Below are 18,961 nucleotides of genomic sequence, written 5' to 3'. Positions count from 1 at the left end.
TAGCTATCGTTAATCGTTACTCCTATATTACTTACTCTTATGCATATCGTTATAAATACTTAGACAACTGTTTTGCCTTGCCTTCTCTCTCACACACAAGTTGCGTCTTGCTCGAACTCTTTTTCGCTCTCGCTAGCTCGCTCTGTCTATCTCTCTCTCTCTACCTCTCTCTCTTTTTTTTTTTGTCCCACTATCCACATCCTTAATTGATTGTCCACTCGATTCACACTTAGAAAATAATTGGCTAATCAGAATGAATAAATTCGCTTAACTAGCTTCAATCGACGAATCGAATCGTATGCCTGCCAAATACTGTAGAACCGATCGAACTTACAACTAGAATTATCATCGTCTTATGTACCAACCACACAAATTTTTAATTCTACTCGTACTTAAACCATCTCATCTAGTCACGTACTTAGTCTCTAGGTTAGGTTAATTCTTAGCTAATTTTCTCGTATATACTTAACAATTTCAATTTGGACATGTGCTTGCTTGTTCGGCAATTTACTGTTATGCTGTTGCCCGATATGCTTAACTGTTATATATGTAGTGTTGTAAAGTAAACGGCTGCCTTGGCTTGGCTCAGTGTTGAGAAACGCACGCCGCCTGCAAGTAGTGTTAGTCAACACACCGCGAGAATCTCCATTGCACACACACACTCGCACGCTTTCATCTCATACACAATGAGAAAATAAAAGCAATAATTCACTCATTCACAAACAATCATGTACACGCAATAACACACATCTGTACATCAACATCATTACTTTTAAGTCTGATACTAACTTGAACTAGTGTATACTGATAAATATATCTATATATTCCCAACTGACTAAATAACTCTCTGCATTTATTGTATTATATTCTATCCCCTCTCCCCGCCCTCGCCTCGCCTCGCCTTGCCTCGCATCACCCACACACCCATGTATCCCAACTACTACAACAACCAATAAAACAACCAACCAACCAACCAACCAATCCATCGATAACTCAACTCCCAATCATCATCGACGTTGCCAACGACGACCCAATCGGTTAACGATCGAATGATTGATCAATCAATCAACGAATTCTACAAATCAAAAAACCAAACCAAACCAAATTCAGGTCGTCGTTAATGCGCTGGTACAAGCTATACCGTCCATCTTCAATGTGCTATTGGTGTGTCTAATATTTTGGCTAATTTTTGCCATAATGGGTGTACAGCTTTTTGCTGGAAAATATTTTAAGGTACGTGCCAAATGTTTCAAACTAAAACCTGAACCAAAACCAGAAACCAAGCCAAAAACAAAACTAAAACCAAAAACTGAAACCGAAACCGAAACATATTTAAACAGGCCAAACTTTGAAGGTAAAATGAATACAAGTTACATACTTGTGCTCACTTTGCCTGCAAAATGGGTCAAGTTCAATAAGAGAATACAATTCCAAGCAGCATTCCATAATTAGCAATGATCAATTTAATCGAACTATTGAATCAATCTTGAAAGAAATGCGTATCTTTGCATCTATTTTTCGTAAATAGTTGAGTTTAAAGTAAAGTTTAAAAGTAACGAGCGAAGGGCTTGTCCATAAAAAGCAGAGACAAGCCCTAGCAGACTGTACATAATATCAGATCAGAATTCATTCCAATGCAAGTCCTGAGCGATAACCAGAATCGGAATCAAAATCAAAATCGGAATCAGATGCAGAATCCGATTCAGCTTGGGCATGCTTATCGAACGTTATATAACTATACGAGTATGCGACCTTGCGAAAGTTGCTGCACTAAAACCGTTTCTTAGAACACTCCTTAGTACTAGCCTTAGTTTGTACTTGCCTTTCGCACCGAAAATTGAAAAAAAAAAACAACAAATCTTTTTAAGAACTATCAAATATAATCCTATTCAAATCAATTAAATTCAAGCTGAGCTTTTCAAATATCGTATAGTCAAGAGGCCAAGCTAATTAGCTGCTCAAACACTTACACACACACACTTCCAGAGCCACTGACACTATTACAAATTTAGTTAGCATCTATGTATAGCTGTTTCCCTATGTAATCTGCCCCGTCCATATAACTATCTGTTACTCTCTATATACTTTATATATATCTATATCTGAATGTGAAATCCCGCATAACTGAAATACATTTTTCCGAAATCAACTCGATAAACAAAACCAAACCCATCGACGCCAACCACCGATGAACGCCAAACCGATAACGACGATCGATAACCAACCAACAGTGCGAGGACATGAACGGCACGAAGCTCAGCCACGAGATCATACCAAATCGCAATGCCTGCGAGAGCGAGAACTACACGTGGGTGAATTCAGCAATGAATTTCGATCATGTAGGTAACGCGTATCTGTGCCTTTTCCAAGTGGCCACCTTCAAAGGCTGGATACAAATCATGAACGATGCTATCGATTCACGAGAGGTAATGTACCACCGTTTCAATCCATATCTCACCACAGACACCCACAACCACATCAGACTGCATTTATGTTTGTCAATGCGCTTTGCCAACCACCAAAAAAAAAAAAAGTTAACCGATAAGTCAATAATTGAACACGCAATATAGAGCAGAAAGCCGCTATGTCAAAGCTACATATGTTGCAAACGAATAGCTAGTTTATCCATACATACTTGTAAATGTAACGAAATGTCTATAATATATACCTAAGTCCAGTCTATGATACTTTTTATTAATCAACCAATTTTATCTATAACTTTTTCTCTTTTTTATATATGATCGACAAATCTACAACTACAACAACACTCGACACTATAACAACATCTACAAACAACAACAAATATGGTCACACCACCTCCAAAACAAAACTCTGGCCACACCCACTCCACAACAACCACACGAGCAACACTAAAAATGATCCATTCACCAAAAAAAAAAACAAAACAAAAAAAAATTAAATGAAAACTAAAACTGAAACTGAAACCAACGATGCCATTCTACTAAATTTCCACGCAAAACACAAAATTCAACAACGATTCCTGCTGCTATCGATTGACTTCGAACTGGCCAAATGATCGATAACAGGTGGACAAGCAACCAATTCGTGAAACGAACATCTACATGTATTTATATTTCGTATTCTTCATCATATTTGGATCATTTTTCACACTCAATCTGTTCATTGGTGTTATCATTGATAATTTTAATGAGCAAAAGAAAAAAGCAGGTGGATCATTAGAAATGTTCATGACAGAAGATCAGAAAAAGTACTATAATGCTATGAAAAAGATGGGCTCTAAAAAACCATTAAAAGCCATTCCAAGACCAAGGGTAAGACAACAACAAATACAACAAAATAATAATAACAAATTGCCATAATGTAAAAACCCGAATACCTATAATCAATAAATAAGCTGAAACAAATTTAACTTGATATAAAACAATAAGAATGAGATAAAAACATTAAATACCATAAAATGAAGTCAAAAATCTCTTGACAGGGGTTATCAAAGCTCATAGTGTGCATTTGAAGAAATGCCAATTTATTCAAGTCAAATACTTGCCAAGTTCTCAAACTTTTCGCTTATAGCCGATTTCAAGTCCTATGATGCCCCACAAGCGAAATCAAACTCAAACCCTATATAAAACTAACTATGAAACAATAAGTAATATAACTTATCACATAAAAATCAGAACAATAAGAGAAACAAGCTTTTGATCGCGTAATCTGTGCCAATCGTATCTGTATTGTATATATAACATTTTGTATATATGATAAACTTTTTTCTATGTTAACTTGTATTAAAGAAACGGCGAACTGTGCTACCGATAAACACACTGTTAAACGAGACTGTTGAAATTAAATGAAAATGCATAAATTTCGATATTTATTTCTGTATTTTGTATGCTTTCGATTAATATCCGATGAAATACCAATGAGAGACAAACTGTTATACGGACTGGAACGTTGACCAAAAACCCTTGCAATCCGTTGAGTATATTTATGTACTAAACACATATTTACTTACGCGCGTATGTACGTATGTGAAAGGCCCTGTTCTCTAGCAATATTTTGTCAAGTTAATTGACGGATCTTTGAAAACAAGAAAAACAACAAGAGAAACATTACGAAAACGAAAAGAACAAGAAGATGAAGGCAGCGCACCAAGTCGAGTCTCTGGAATGGCTGCCGTGGTGCTAGAGAGAGACAACGCCACTGTTGCCATTGAGCGACTCCTGTGTGCGACTGCGAGTGCGAGTGCGACGACGATATGGTCGCAACATACCGTTTTCTTTTCTACTCTAATACTTAATTTCCACTAGCTGTATTTAAGTATTGTGTCCGTTTGGTTCGTCTGTACTTAAACATTTTTATGTCTGCCATTTATCAGCTGGACGTTCGTTCTATCAAATTTAAAATTCCAAAAGCAAAGCAAAACTACAATCTATCTATATATGTATATACCAACCTATCTATGATACCCCACTCGCAACACTCCTAACTTAGATATGGCAACCAATGCATGTTTCTTTACTACTCTCGTGCAACTACTACTTACTACTCCTAATCTGGATGTGTACATAGCATACATCTTGGCACGTCTCTCTTTTATCTCTACTCTACAATACTCTGGGCATGTTTAGTGATAGTCACAGAACGATAACAAATAGCCGATAATCGATAACAGAAAACTAAATCAAAAACTAAATCGAAAGTTGTATCACAATCGAAGAAGAACAAATTAGAAGGGCGAGGCAACGGCTAGAGTCTAGCATGCTGACGGAGAATAGAGACGGACTGACTGACTGCACGTTTCTGCCATCTCTCTCTCTCTTTCTCTCTGATCATAGCTCTGTAAATGTATCCGTCTCTGTCTCGCGTAGTGTGCTCTGGCCATAACATAAGCGTTAACTATTAACTTTTAACCGATGCATTGAATGAATGTTACTAGCACACTGAGTCACTGTTTAACAATGTTACCTTACCCAACTGTTCTACTGTTATACGCCAACTCTGTACGTCTGCAGGTGCGGTCTACGATCCACAGAAGATCACATCATGGAAAAAAGTTTGCAATTGGCACAGATCTACAACCGTTATGTAATACATACTGAAAATAACCAACATATAAACGCCATAACCGAATAACATATATAAAGCGATCAACTGAGCTGAAAACTCTTATAGCTATATACATACATATAACTAATATAACTAATAAGCAAATGCGACGTATTTAAACAAATGTACTTATACAAAACTCTTCTATTCCTTTTCTCTCTTCTCTCCAATGTGTTATGTCGGTGTCCAACGATTGATGAACCTTTTTTTGTTCTTACCTTTCCTTATCATTTCCCTTTTGATTTCCGTGTTGATCTTTGGTTGACTTCTTTTACCATTCCAGTGGCGACCACAAGCAATAGTCTTTGAAATAGTAACCGATAAGAAATTCGATATAATCATTATGTTATTCATTGGTCTGAACATGTTCACCATGACCCTCGATCGTTACGATGCGTCGGACACGTATAACGCGGTCCTAGACTATCTCAATGCGATATTCGTAGTTATTTTCAGTTCCGAATGTCTATTAAAAATATTCGCTTTACGATATCACTATTTTATTGAGCCATGGAATTTATTTGATGTAGTAGTTGTCATTTTATCCATCTTAGGTAAGTAAAACCGAAAATCAATTTCCAAATTAACCCAACCAACCACCACCCAACCGCCAAACCAAATAGCCAAAGTATGCAAATCGAACCCAATGCTCTGAAATCCTTAAGAAAAACACTTCTTGAATTCAGGATCAGTTCTGTGATCCTTGAGTCGCAAACTCACTCCCCCACCTCTATCTATATGCATTTATTTGATGTAAAATCCTGTCTGTCTTTGCTGCAGTACGCTCCTCTCTCTTTACGTATTGTACTTTCTAATAACTGTTGCTAATTTGTTGTCGTATTTATAATGCGTATTTCCATTGTTCGATGTTGATTCGTATTGAACTTCCCCAGTCCCAGCTATAGAAAAAAGCAATGTAATTATCCCTCCTTACCGATTTGTTGTGTACAAAAACTTGTTGTATCGCGAGTGTTCATATTGAGATGTGATTTCAACTGTTATACATACTAATAATGCTTATGACGGTATCAAATTCACTTTATGAGCAGCTCCATGTTGTTGTGCTTAACGTATTCCAAATAATATTTTCGTTTTTGCTTTCGACGCACTTGCCATTTGCATAATTAGCTTGAGAAGAATAATGCTTTATAAATTTACTTTCAAAAGAAAAACTTCTAAGCTTGTTAACCCTCAAGACTGTTATACAAATCGTTTGCTATACGAGCTGAAAAGTACTATACAAGCTACGATTTTTCTAATCAATTAAATAATGGTGTGTAACCGTTCTAAAGTAACAGTTTTTTTAGAGCTGTCATTTAACTCCAATGGCATAATTTATAAAGGTTTCAAAACTGTTATACATGCTTAAATGTATTTTGCAATATTTTTGTTTGGCTTTGCCGCTTAAAAGCTTTACAGAATCTCAGCTAATATGGCAAATGCGTAATCGATCAATTTATGTGATAAATACTTTAATTGTTGTTGTTGTTATTGCCAAATTTGTATGTATAAAATAAGTAAATTAATGTTGAATTTTTATTTAAGCCTAAGTTTAAACGTAAACGTAATATTGGTGTTATTTTGATTGTATTTTTCAAGTACTTGTTGTCGTTTGTAGCTGGCGTTAAATTCTAAATATTTGTATTTGACCATAAACTTGATACATTTTTTCGTTGTCAATCTAAAAATACTACGAATTGGCAGATTTCCTCTGAAGTTTGTCGAAAAAATATTTATATTTTTTTTAAAGCTTTAAGGGTACGATTACCCGTTCCCGAATATGTATTTTATTTATATTATTATTATTTTTATTTGAATTTTATTTAACATTAAACTACAATTAATAGCCCGAAAAGTTGCGTATACGTAAGCACAAAAAAGAACGAACAAATGGAAGAGCTAAGGCTAATGATTACCCACTGAAAATGGGTCCAATTATATTCTGAACATCAAATAGGTATTGGCTTTTGGATAAAACGAGAAACGAGCACGATAAACTATACAAAAGATGGCTTAAAATATGCTTTACTACATTGACCAATGCAACAGGGAGCTTCCTTTTTAGTGCCCGAGTGCGTTGAAAAGGATGCTTTCAAACGATCTGTTGCTGTCGAAAGTGTTACCCCGATTCGAAATGCGCCCAAAAAAATATTTTGTCTAGCGAAAGTCCTGAAATATACCCCCCAGAAAACCAGAAAACCAGAAAACCCAATACCCCAAACCTCTATCCAACTCCAAGCCAGAACCGAACCAAAACCACTAACCAAGTTATTCCCCCAATGAACAAAATCGGAACCTAAACAAACCGAACGTATTGTGTTTTACTCCCTACATCTACAAGCTTTTCGTTTCACTTTAAGAAATACGTATAGTTTGTGCGAGGGAGGCTTCAAGTAAACCCTTACTATTTAAGAGCTGCCAAACTTTAAATGTTGCTTACGCTTCCTTTATCTCATATGTATCTATATCTGTATTTGTTTACTACTACTCGCAAGAGATTCACGCGCCCCAAACTTGTTCTCAAGCGCACTTTCCAAGAACCAAAAAGAAAAAAAAAAACAAAACGATACTTTAATGCTTACAACTTTTTCGAACGCTCTAAAGTATGCTTCATTATTTGGCTTCGATGTTGCGACAGACGCAAAGTGATATCCTTATAGACGAATATATTAATACACGCTTAAGGCAAACGAAAACAATCCACAAAAAAAAAGAAGAATAAAACAAAAAACAGAAAACGACGTACGAGCTTTTGTAAATGCAAATTCTTTAAATAACAAAATAACATGAATAACAATAAAAAATCATATAAACGAAAGCAATTGCTAACACACTTTTACACACACACACACACACACACCTACACCACTACTTGAACACGTTAAATGGCTTGCACAAAAAGAACGCATAAAAAAGTATAAAAAAAAAAGAAACAAAATGAAATGAAAGTGAATATCAAGATAAACTCAATCCAATCACACAAGATTCATTCAGAGTTAGGTGTCAATGGGCATTCCACAAGCATTCCACTCTGTGCGATTGTCGGTTGCATAACTCTGTTAGCTACTGCATATGGTATCCATACCGCATTCCAGCTGGGTATCTTCTTTCCAAGCGGATTCAATCCCCCAGCAATCCAAGAGCCACTGGCTCTGAGGGCGGGGCCCCAGCCAGGACAACGGCCATGCGGACTGTCTTAGCGCGCAGATCCTGCAAGGCCGTTGAACTGGATCGGACCGGACCCAACGGCAATTCAACCCAGCCCGAATCGAGCATCCCCACAAAGAACACCCGTATTCCGAGCCCCGTTGTTATACATACATGCATATGTAGTTTGTAGCCGCCCATGCCGGAGGGTTCCGCCCACAATTTGGCCCAAGATTTCGGCAAATTTTCGATTTCGATTCGATTTTCGAAACGTTTTCCAAAAAAATGAGAAAGCAAAGCAAATGGATGGATAACCGTAGCAATAGCCTGAATCTTCTTAATGGTTTTGGTCCAATCTACGATGGAGATTATGTACTTTACTATGAACGTAGTAAAAAGCATATAACTTTGTATATTCTATAGATGAGTACCCCTCCAAATGGTTCCCAAGCCATTCCCTTCTAGTGCGAGACTTGAATAACCAAACGACCCTGCCAATATCCCCCACATATATTAATTAAACCCCCCCCCCCCCATCCAATACCCTATTCTTACTTTCTACAACTCTTTTTGTCCCTAGTTATAAGAAGCTTTTCCCTACTTACTGCTCTTAACTTTTTTCTTAATCCTTTTTCGAGATCGCTGTAATTTCGCTCTCAGCTCAATCAATCTAAATTCAGAAAAGTCCTGCAAATAGTTCGTTCCGCCACGCCCCCTTCCAAGCCCCCTTTATGCCATTGCTAGCGCCATCAAACGGAGATAAAGAAAACAAAACAAAACAAAATTAGAACCAATGAACATTTTGATCGACCGGGCAGCGAACGAACTTTGCAGTGTACGAGTATAGTATTTGGCACATATAAAATATGCTGCGGATTATCGCTAAAGAAAACGTAACCACGCATTCAAAACCAAACAAAAACAAATTTAATTAATTTTGTAATATCGATAACGGTATACTGGGAGACGTATGCCGGGCTCCAAGATTTTGTTTTCATGCTAATTCAAAATTTCGCTGTCGCTGCTTAAACCAACGCCAAAGATCGCCTGCTCCTGCGCCAGCTGCTCGCTAACAGCCGAAGGATATCGACTACCAAGCTACCAAAGCTGCTTAACCGTTTACTGTTAACCGTTAACCGTTTGCTGCTAAGCGTTAAGCGTTCAGCGTTTCACCGTTTACTCTAACCGTAACTTCTTTTGTTTGAATCTTTTATTGTTTATTGTTTCGTTTTTTAATCGTTTTACTCTTTCTCTCTCTACGTTTTGATTTTTGCGCAGCAATCTCTCTCTCTCTCTCTCTCTTATTTGTTCTAGGCCAGCTGTAAAGTCGTTTAAATACTTTGTGTTAACTGTAACTGTACTGCTAATTCGTATACGTAACAAGTAACTGTACCTTGAACTGTATATGTACATGTTTATGTTGTATATGTAATTGTAAAACTAATTGTAATATATTCTTCGCTCCATGACGATTGAAGTTGCTCTTCAATTGTTCGGTTGCCCTGTTATTATTTCCCATATCCGTTCGGCCAGTTTATGTTTTGTGTCAACTGTACCTGTTTCTTTTGTCCCAACTGTACATATACGATTTTTGCGTTCATTTATGTATTTCCCAACCCAACTGAGTGTGTGCGTATATGTTATGTATGTCTGTCTGTAAATGTATACTGACGTTGGAGAAAATGAAGGAGCGGAGCGTGCCCGACAACCTAATGCTTTCCATATTTCAGCTATGTCAAGTGTTTATGTCTCGAGCTCCAGGAGCTTTAGTCGCCAGCAAAAGAAACAAGAAACCCAATCCGCATTATCCCACCAAAGATTCCCAAAGATCCCCAAAGATTCCCAACCACGATCCCCACTTTGACTCTGTGATCATTACTCAACTGATTTCTCTTCACAAACTCAATCCCCAATCCGCTGCCAAATGTTCGCCGCAGGTCTCGTACTTAGCGATATTATCGAGAAGTACTTCGTGTCGCCGACCCTGCTCCGAGTGGTGCGTGTGGCGAAAGTGGGCCGTGTCCTTCGACTGGTGAAGGGAGCCAAGGGCATTCGGACACTGCTCTTCGCGTTGGCCATGTCGCTGCCGGCCCTGTTCAACATCTGCCTGCTGCTGTTTCTGGTCATGTTCATCTTTGCCATCTTCGGCATGTCGTTCTTCATGCACGTGAAGGAGAAGAGCGGCATCAACGACGTCTACAACTTCAAGACCTTTGGCCAGAGCATGATCCTGCTCTTTCAGGTAAGAGGCCCAGCCACAATTCCGTTGACGGTTTATGTTGTCTATTGTTGTTGTCGTTGGGTGATGTTGCCACAACCCACTGCTAAAAAAAACTACTAGAATCGAGAAGAACTACGAGAAGCGAATAGCAAAACCCATACCACTCTGACCATCGATCGGCGACGCTCTATCGCTGGAGTTTGGGCGTCGATCGATGGCCGGAAACGGAAGTGGGGGGCCGCCATTTGTGGCGGCCATTATGCGTTCAGTCTAGTGGCAACATCACAATGTTGATTAAAGCTGCGGTAGTTGTTGGTAAAAGCTAAATTAGTGCGATTTTTTGATAAACCTACGATTTCATTTATCAATTTGTTTAAATCCTTTGTCTATCTGTCTGCCTATCATCGTTTAACCAACTTACTCTTTTACGTTCTCTGTACAAAGTACGCCAACTAAAGATCTAAACGATTCACCTATTTACCTACTTACTTTGCACCATGACCCAACTTAAGGGCCAAAAGTGATTTGGTCCCACGCCGGAGTCATGTAAAAACGGCTTTCAATTATCGTTTTGCGCTTATTTTTCTTTCAATCGTCTTGTACGTAACGTATACGCTTCTCTGTATTTAATAATTTTAGTAAATTGTACAAAAAACAAATCTAATTCAGCTCTTTCAACAAACACCAAATGAAATGTTAAGTTTCCTCAAGACACCCCCTTCCTGTCCAGAAAACAACAATACCACCCCCCAAAGTCTCGCCACCTACTATATATACATACGTAGCTACTTACATATATGCAAAATAAAACTAAAGGCAAACCGAAACAATAGATTCGATCTTAAGATCCAGGCTACACAGCCCCACACCTATCTCTATATATCTTTATTCCGCGCTCTCTATTTCTATCTCTCTTTTTAACTATCATACTATTGCAACTGCTTTAAGTAACATATCCAACTCCTTCAATCTAACCCCATTGGGTGTATAGGGAGTCTACCGACTTCCCGAGCTGCTACAAAATGCTTGCCACGCTTACCGCTTTGAATCCCATTAGTTTTGGGGCTAGAGTCGCCCGCAACTCTGCCCCCCCTTCAGCCACGCCCCTGATCGCCCCTTCGACTGGGCAGAGGGGATTTCATATGGCTTGCCACCAGCTTGCCTCGTTTTCGGGGCTGGATCAAAGCAAAGCAGCCAACTATCCGTTTAGTAACCGCAAAACCGATTACACACTCAATGTATAACTAACTACTAACTATAGCCGTAACTGTACTAACCACCTACCGTATGCCATAACTAGTTTGCTTAGTCCAGTGATCCCGGTGCCGAACGTTTGACTAATAATGACTCTTCTTGTTATTGTATCTTCTGTCTTAAACTTCTCTCTCTCTCTCCCACCGCCCACATACGAACACTCCGATAAAAAAACACACCACGAACGAACGACCTGACATGCATCGATAAATATCGATCTATAAATATCGATGCATCGAACCATGCCCAACCGATCGCACAACTGCCAAACCTATCCACTAAATTTGTATTCGATTGCGAATCGATAACGCTCGCATTGCGACTCGAAAACTATTATCCCATTTAAATGGTTGAACGCAAATCCAAACCCCAAACCGATTCGATAATACCAAAATCCCACTTCCCAATAATCCTTATGTATCCCCAATCGAAATCCTTTCAAAACTGGCAGATGTCGACGTCAGCCGGTTGGGATGGTGTACTGGACGCCATTATCAATGAGGAAGCATGCGATCCACCCGACAACGACAAAGGCTATCCGGGCAATTGTGGTTCAGCGACCGTTGGAATAACGTTTCTCCTCTCATACCTAGTTATAAGCTTTTTGATAGTTATTAATATGTACATTGCTGTCATTCTCGAGAACTATAGTCAGGCCACCGAGGACGTGCAAGAGGGTCTGACCGACGACGACTACGACATGTACTATGAGATCTGGCAGCAATTCGATCCGGAGGGCACACAGTATATACGCTATGATCAGCTGTCCGAATTCCTGGACGTACTGGAGCCCCCGCTGCAGATCCACAAACCGAACAAGTACAAGATCATATCGATGGACATACCCATCTGTCGCGGCGACCTCATGTACTGCGTCGACATCCTCGACGCCCTTACGAAAGACTTCTTTGCGCGCAAGGGCAATCCGATTGAGGAGACGGGTGAGATCGGTGAGATAGCGGCCCGGCCGGATACGGAGGGCTACGAGCCCGTCTCATCAACGCTGTGGCGTCAGCGTGAGGAGTACTGTGCCCGGCTCATCCAGCACGCCTGGCGAAAGCACAAGGCGCGCGGCGAGGGTGGTGGCTCCTTCGAGCCGGATGCGGATCAGGGCGATGGCGGTGATCCGGATGCCGGTGAACCGGCGCCCGATGACCAAACGGACGGCGATGCGCCCGCTGGTGGAGATGGTAGTGTTAACGGTACTGCAGATGGAGCTGCCGATGCCGACGAGAATAATGTAAATAGTCCGGGAGAGGATGCAGCAGCGGCAGCAGCAGCAGCAGCAGCAGCGGCGGCGGCGGGTACAACGACGGCGGGAAGTCCCGGAGCGGGTAGCGCCGGAAGACAGACCGCCGTTCTCGTGGAGAGCGACGGGTTCGTGACGAAGAACGGCCACAAGGTGGTCATCCACTCGCGATCGCCGAGCATCACGTCGCGCACGGCGGATGTCTGAGCCAGGCCTCGCCCCCCCCTCCAAGATGCACGCGAGTATTAGCATGAGTACGTGTTGGATGTTGCACGTTGCATCAGCACATGCAGCAGCGTATGCAGCAGCGTTGCAGCGTTGCAGCTACAACAACAGTGAGCTAACAACAACAGCAACAAGGCGAACAACAAGCATAATTTTCTGCTATATAATGAAAGAACACCATACAAAACAAATACAACAACAATAACAGAAACAAACAAACAAACAAACAACATCAGAAGAACAAGTAAAAACAACAACAAACCCGATGATATAACGAAGAAGATGAACAACAACAACAACAAGAACACCAGAGTAACGTCTTTGATTTGAAACATACATATTTGTATACCCGCATTATTCAGTTAACGAGTCAGCAACCAACAACAATCATACTTAAGCTAAACCGAAATGTCTAATTAATTTGTAAGCAGCTCGTAGTCCAATCCATATAGGCGTTATGTCCAAACAACTATTTGCCTAGGCAGGTGGATGAATAAACCCATAAATACACATAAATACACACAAATACAGCACATCACACACAAACACACCGCATCTCACAAACACACACACCCACTCCCACATCAACAGGACCATAAACAATTATAAACCCAAAAACCAAAAAGAAAACCAACACTGATAACAAAATTGAAGAACGACGAACAAGCTCTACAAATTGTATTTGCCAGTAGTGAGAGAACCCAAAAAAAACACGCTTTATTTAATTACCTACTTGCAAAACTTAATAACAAAATACTAAATAACAAAAGAGGAGAATGGCGACCAAATAATGGTAATGGTTAGGAAGCAGAAGCAAATCCAGAAGAACAAAATAATCAATACCCCAAAAGCAACATTCTATAACTTATTCTAAACGAGATGAGAACAACACCAATTTGCATAGTTTGTATTGTATGTACATTTATCCAGCTAAATAATGAAAAGCCAAATGGTTGAAATCAAAAGCGGACCCAAAACAACTAGAAACTAAAGCGACACCAATAAATAAACAAATACCGCCTGAACTGCCATTGAAAGCAATACGAACCAAAAACAAATGAGAACAACCAAGAGAGGCAAACAATAGCGAAAGCTGCTAGATGTCAAAGTATAAACACACCACATCCACACACCATCCACTCACACCAACACCCGCTCACACGCACACAAACACACACTCAGGCACACACACACACAGAAGGAGGGGAAAAGGTCACCAGGAGAGTAATAAGCAGACAGAGTTATTTCACATTCTCAGATACGATCGAACTAAATAATCGGACATTCCCTTTGCAGTTTCGATTCAGGCGATAACATCCCATTCCAATGGGTCAGCAAGAGAGTTCAAAGCAAACATTTTAACATTCTAACCATAGCGATCGCATATTTGAGGTTATGTCTCATTTTGAGGTTATGTCCTCGCCTTGAGGTTATGTTCTCACTTTGAGGTTATGTCCTCAACTACATACACACCCCCACACACACACGCACACACCCAAAACACGGACACAATGCGACAACAGTACCGAACAAATCCTTGGAGTTGGGGCGCATGGAGCCGCGGAAAGTGAGACGAAGACGAGTGAAACCTTCAACGAAGACCTTAGCAATTCAAATTTGAATTCGATCAGTCAAAACCCAATTAACAAAAACAATTAACAAAGAACGCTGAACGAAGAATGACGAACGAAGAACGTAGAAAACGCGCAAGAAGTGAATAAATGAAACGAACAATGCCGAGAATGTGAAGTGAAAGAGAACCCAGTAACGAAACAAGTTTAAAGCGAGGCGAAACAAGTGCTAAAAGACGAGAAAATAAAAACAATTCGGAAAATAGCAGAAGAAGCGTTTGTGCATAGCACGGAATTAAAAAAAAAATATATTGCAAATAGAGATACGAAAACGAGTGAACAAATTTGAACAAGTTTTTGTTTTCAAAGTGCTCTATTTTCACATACTTCTTTTTTTATCTTTAACCTACAAGTAGAATCGAGCAAAGACCGAGATAAATGGTTAATTACACAATGAGCAAGGAGAGTAAATACCAAACGAATATATATTACACATAATTATAACATAACTAATTTAACTAAAATACGATATTAATACTGAATTGAATTCAAACAAAGTTTTAGCCCGACCGCTTAAAAGCGTAGCATACTTTTCAGCGCCAGTCGCCTTCGCATTCGCTTTCATTTCCGTATCCGCCGCAATCGCGTTATAACGATAGACGATGGAGATGTAAGCAAACCGAAAATCGATAACTGATAAACTACCAAAATATGAAGAGAAAAAAAAAAACAAAACAAAAAAAGAAAGTATTTCGATCAGTTGTGCCCAATTTTGCCAAGCTAAGCTTTGTTTGAAACAGCTTTACTGCATTTGATTTCTTTGGTTTCTCTGTCGTATGATTTACTAGCTAGCAATGCCTTTTTCGCCGCTGTTCAGTTATGTATCGACAAACAAACGATAACTGATACCGATTACGATAACGTTCAATAAAACTCCATCGAATGGCCCCGCTACACTGATGGTTGTGGAGTAGTTCAACCAGAGTGATAATTATATGTGAGGTTCCACTGCGCACACAGTACACAGTACAGTACACACTCGCCACATTGCCCGAACTCACACTCACCCAACATATAGACTCTCAGATACATGTAAATGCTTTGCTTTTGCTTTGAAATTGCTGCAATCGTAGGGAGGTGAATGAGAAACGAATACTTTGGGATCAATGCGTTTTTTAGTTTTAACAATAAAACAACTACCAATTCACCCACTGACACTACTCACGTTTTTGAGAAAACATACACAATTACAGACTTGGGCATTGAAAGGAGAAACTTCTTTCAGTGACGAAACGATCCTCTTCTCGCTGACTTGCTCTCACTCGTTCTCCAACACAACACGAATTGAAACTGTTATACGAAACATGCTTTCACACACCGCTTGACTTCTAACTATCTGTTAAATCAAATACAAATGCGGAACTTGTTCTAAGCACATCCACATCTACCCACTAAAAGGTAAACAGCATCGTACAAAATTAATCAACATTGGGAAATTGACAAATGACCCTCGGCCAACCAATGCTTTGATTTGGACCCTTTGGACATATGAAATTCTGTTCCATTAAGTTTTGTTTCTTAGTAGATGCCAATTTCCGGTTCACAGTTCTCTTCATTTAGTGGCCAGAGTGTTTATATTTACTTTCTGTGTTGGATACCTGTAGTAAATGTATAACAGTATTATAACCGTTACATGACAGTCCTACATTAGAAGCTTAACACGCTTATAACAGTTTAATCTCTGTCATACTGAGCTGATAAGTCAATCGTAAGGCATTTGTATAACGGTTTGGCAGCTGTATAACATATTTGACCATTTTTTAAGTCCAGTTACATTTGGCAACTTAACATCGATCAGCTGTCTTAATTTGTTCGCAAAAACAAGTAATATAGAAAACATATAGAAAGTATTCCGCAATAGCTTCCCAATACTAGACCGTTCCCAATTCACAACGCGATCAATCACTATTTATCCTAGCCAACACAAAAAAGTAACGCAAACAACAAAAATTGTAGAGTAATAACTTGTGTATATTATGGGGACCAGTTTAAGCGTTGCCTTAAAGCCCAAAAATTAAGTGTTTATTTATTTGCGCACGCTTTTACCAAAGAGCTTTGTCGTTTAGATCAGATTGACCCCGTGACCCCTTGACCCCGTGACCGCTTAACCCCTTACCAAACCTGAACCTAGACGCAACGCAACCCGACTCGAACAGACTCCGATTTGGTTCGTCTTACAATCATCGTATTACGTATTTGTATTTTAATCCCACATTGATTTAACGCTTGCCGATTGCCAATTTTGTAACGACTTGAATGTAGCTTCATTATTATATACATTTTGTTGGCTGTTTGACAAATAATACGAGTACCCACTTTGATGAATAATAGATCACATGGAAATAACGCAAAACGATAAATCGCTTAGTCGAGAATAATAAACGAAACATGCTATAAACTAATAACAGAAAATTAAGTTTGAAAATTCCGTACAAAATGCATAAGTTTAACGAAAAAAGCATATAATACTGAGAGAACTTAACGCATAATATATCTACTTATACTGAGTGCACTGTTATAAACGAGGGGCGGGGCGAGATTAAATAAACAACAAGAACAACAACAACAACAACAAAAACGAATCAAACGAAAAAGAAAAACAAAAACAAAACATTATAATGGTATATACTTCAAGATATTATACTATCAATGTGTGAATAACATCATATGCAAAACAACAGCCACACATGAAGCTTATGCGACAAGCAAACCGATGAAAAGCAACAAAAAAAACTTAGCAAGAAGTCGAGAAAGAGATACTATACTATAATATACGTGTAAATTTACAATAATAAATGCCGAGAGAGGGATATGAATTTTAGCAAGCGGTAAATTCAAAACGAAACCGAAACGCAAATCGAAATCGAAAAGTTGAAAATTATATATGAGAACTCGATGACGAAAAGGACGACGACGACGTCGTGAATGGATGATAACGATGTTGATAAGGAAATCTATTTCATATTTTTAGCATACGTGTAAACATATTTTTTGTGCCGAAGTTACGTTCGAAGCAACACGCGCATCATTGCCATTAGACAAAATAAAATTAATTATATATACAATATGCCTAAAAATAATACAAAAAAAACAAAAACAAAAACAAGAACAAAACTACCACTAATAATTATAAAAAGAAAACAAAACAAAACAACTGCATATTTTGTGCTGCTGAAGAAAGTCACAACGCAACAAAAAACATGATAACAATAAAACATATATAAATTTCTAACAATTTTTGAGCAATAAAACCACACTCACACACACATACCCCCACCCAGACACACACACACATACGCTCATCACAGAAGTTTGGCGAATATTTGCACCGCCACTGTAAGCGAAAGAGAGCGAGATGGGGCCGAACAGCGCTCCTCACTGCTCTCGCACACTTCGCACAGTGGCGTCGCAAAGTATGCAACCAGGAAACTGACAGCAGCATTCTCGAATACCAATAACAAATGCAAGTGGAATGGCAAATGCTAGGAGATGTTGCGGATACAGAAAGCGATTAAACATTTTTAGATACACTTCAAAAATCAAAGCGTGGAAATTTCTATATTAGTTAATAATAAATTCCTTTTTTGTTAACTCACTATATTAAAATGAAAACAAAGATGGACAAAAACTTTAGCTTTATACTCGTACATTTGTAATATATTACATAAGTCTAGATAATTACATAAAAACAAAGGAAAAATAGAAAATATATTATAAATTATAATTATACAAAAGCAAAACCGAAAAAAATTTTACAAATAAAAAAAACGCAAAAAAAAAATCAATAAAAAACCAAATCAAACGAAGCATAGCAAATGAAATTCAAAGTAAATTCATAAATAGCGTACAAAAATCGAAACAAAACATAAAAAAAAAAATGAAGAAACCCCAAAACGAACTGTAAAAAAAGAGAAAACATTTAAATGTAAAACAGCCAGTTATTATGCATAGCTAATAAAATTCAAAATACAGAGCAGGAGCAGGAAATAAGAACAATTATTGCAATTAGATATTCTACATAAAAAATTCGAGATCTTTAGTAAAACATAGGTTGCATATGCAACCACACACAAGCAAAACACACACACACACACATGCGCATTCCCGAATACATCCGTATGTAAGTACAATTTGATTTCCGGCGACCTG

General features: G+C 38.7%; 1 protein-coding gene across 50 annotated transcripts in view; it reads left to right on the top strand.

Moving 5' to 3' along the window:
• LOC6524977 (sodium channel protein para) overlaps nt 1-18,029 on the top strand; it is a 68,647-nt gene extending 50,618 nt beyond the window's left edge. For 49 of the 50 annotated variants that reach the window (XM_039375248.2, XM_039375219.2, XM_039375190.2 and 46 more), the window contains 6 exons: nt 1,111-1,233; nt 2,232-2,426; nt 3,048-3,293; nt 5,369-5,639; nt 10,170-10,474; nt 12,159-18,029. In XM_039375248.2, coding sequence (XP_039231182.1) covers nt 1,111-1,233; nt 2,232-2,426; nt 3,048-3,293; nt 5,369-5,639; nt 10,170-10,474; nt 12,159-13,163 — 2,145 coding nt within the window. In that variant the 3' untranslated portion in view covers nt 13,164-18,029. Of the gene's footprint in view, nt 1-1,110; nt 1,234-2,231; nt 2,427-3,047; nt 3,294-5,368; nt 5,640-10,169; nt 11,866-12,158 lie in introns of those variants that run through there. The other variant, XM_039375335.2, reaches the window with a different exon arrangement.
• Nucleotides 18,030-18,961: the final 932 nt, after the last annotated feature.

The sequence above is a fragment of the Drosophila yakuba genome, chromosome X, assembly GCF_016746365.2.
Source record: "Drosophila yakuba strain Tai18E2 chromosome X, Prin_Dyak_Tai18E2_2.1, whole genome shotgun sequence".
Classification (NCBI taxonomy): domain Eukaryota; kingdom Metazoa; phylum Arthropoda; class Insecta; order Diptera; family Drosophilidae; genus Drosophila; species Drosophila yakuba.
Note: the sequence above shows the minus strand (reverse complement) of the source record. Positions and strands in the feature narration are given on the sequence as shown.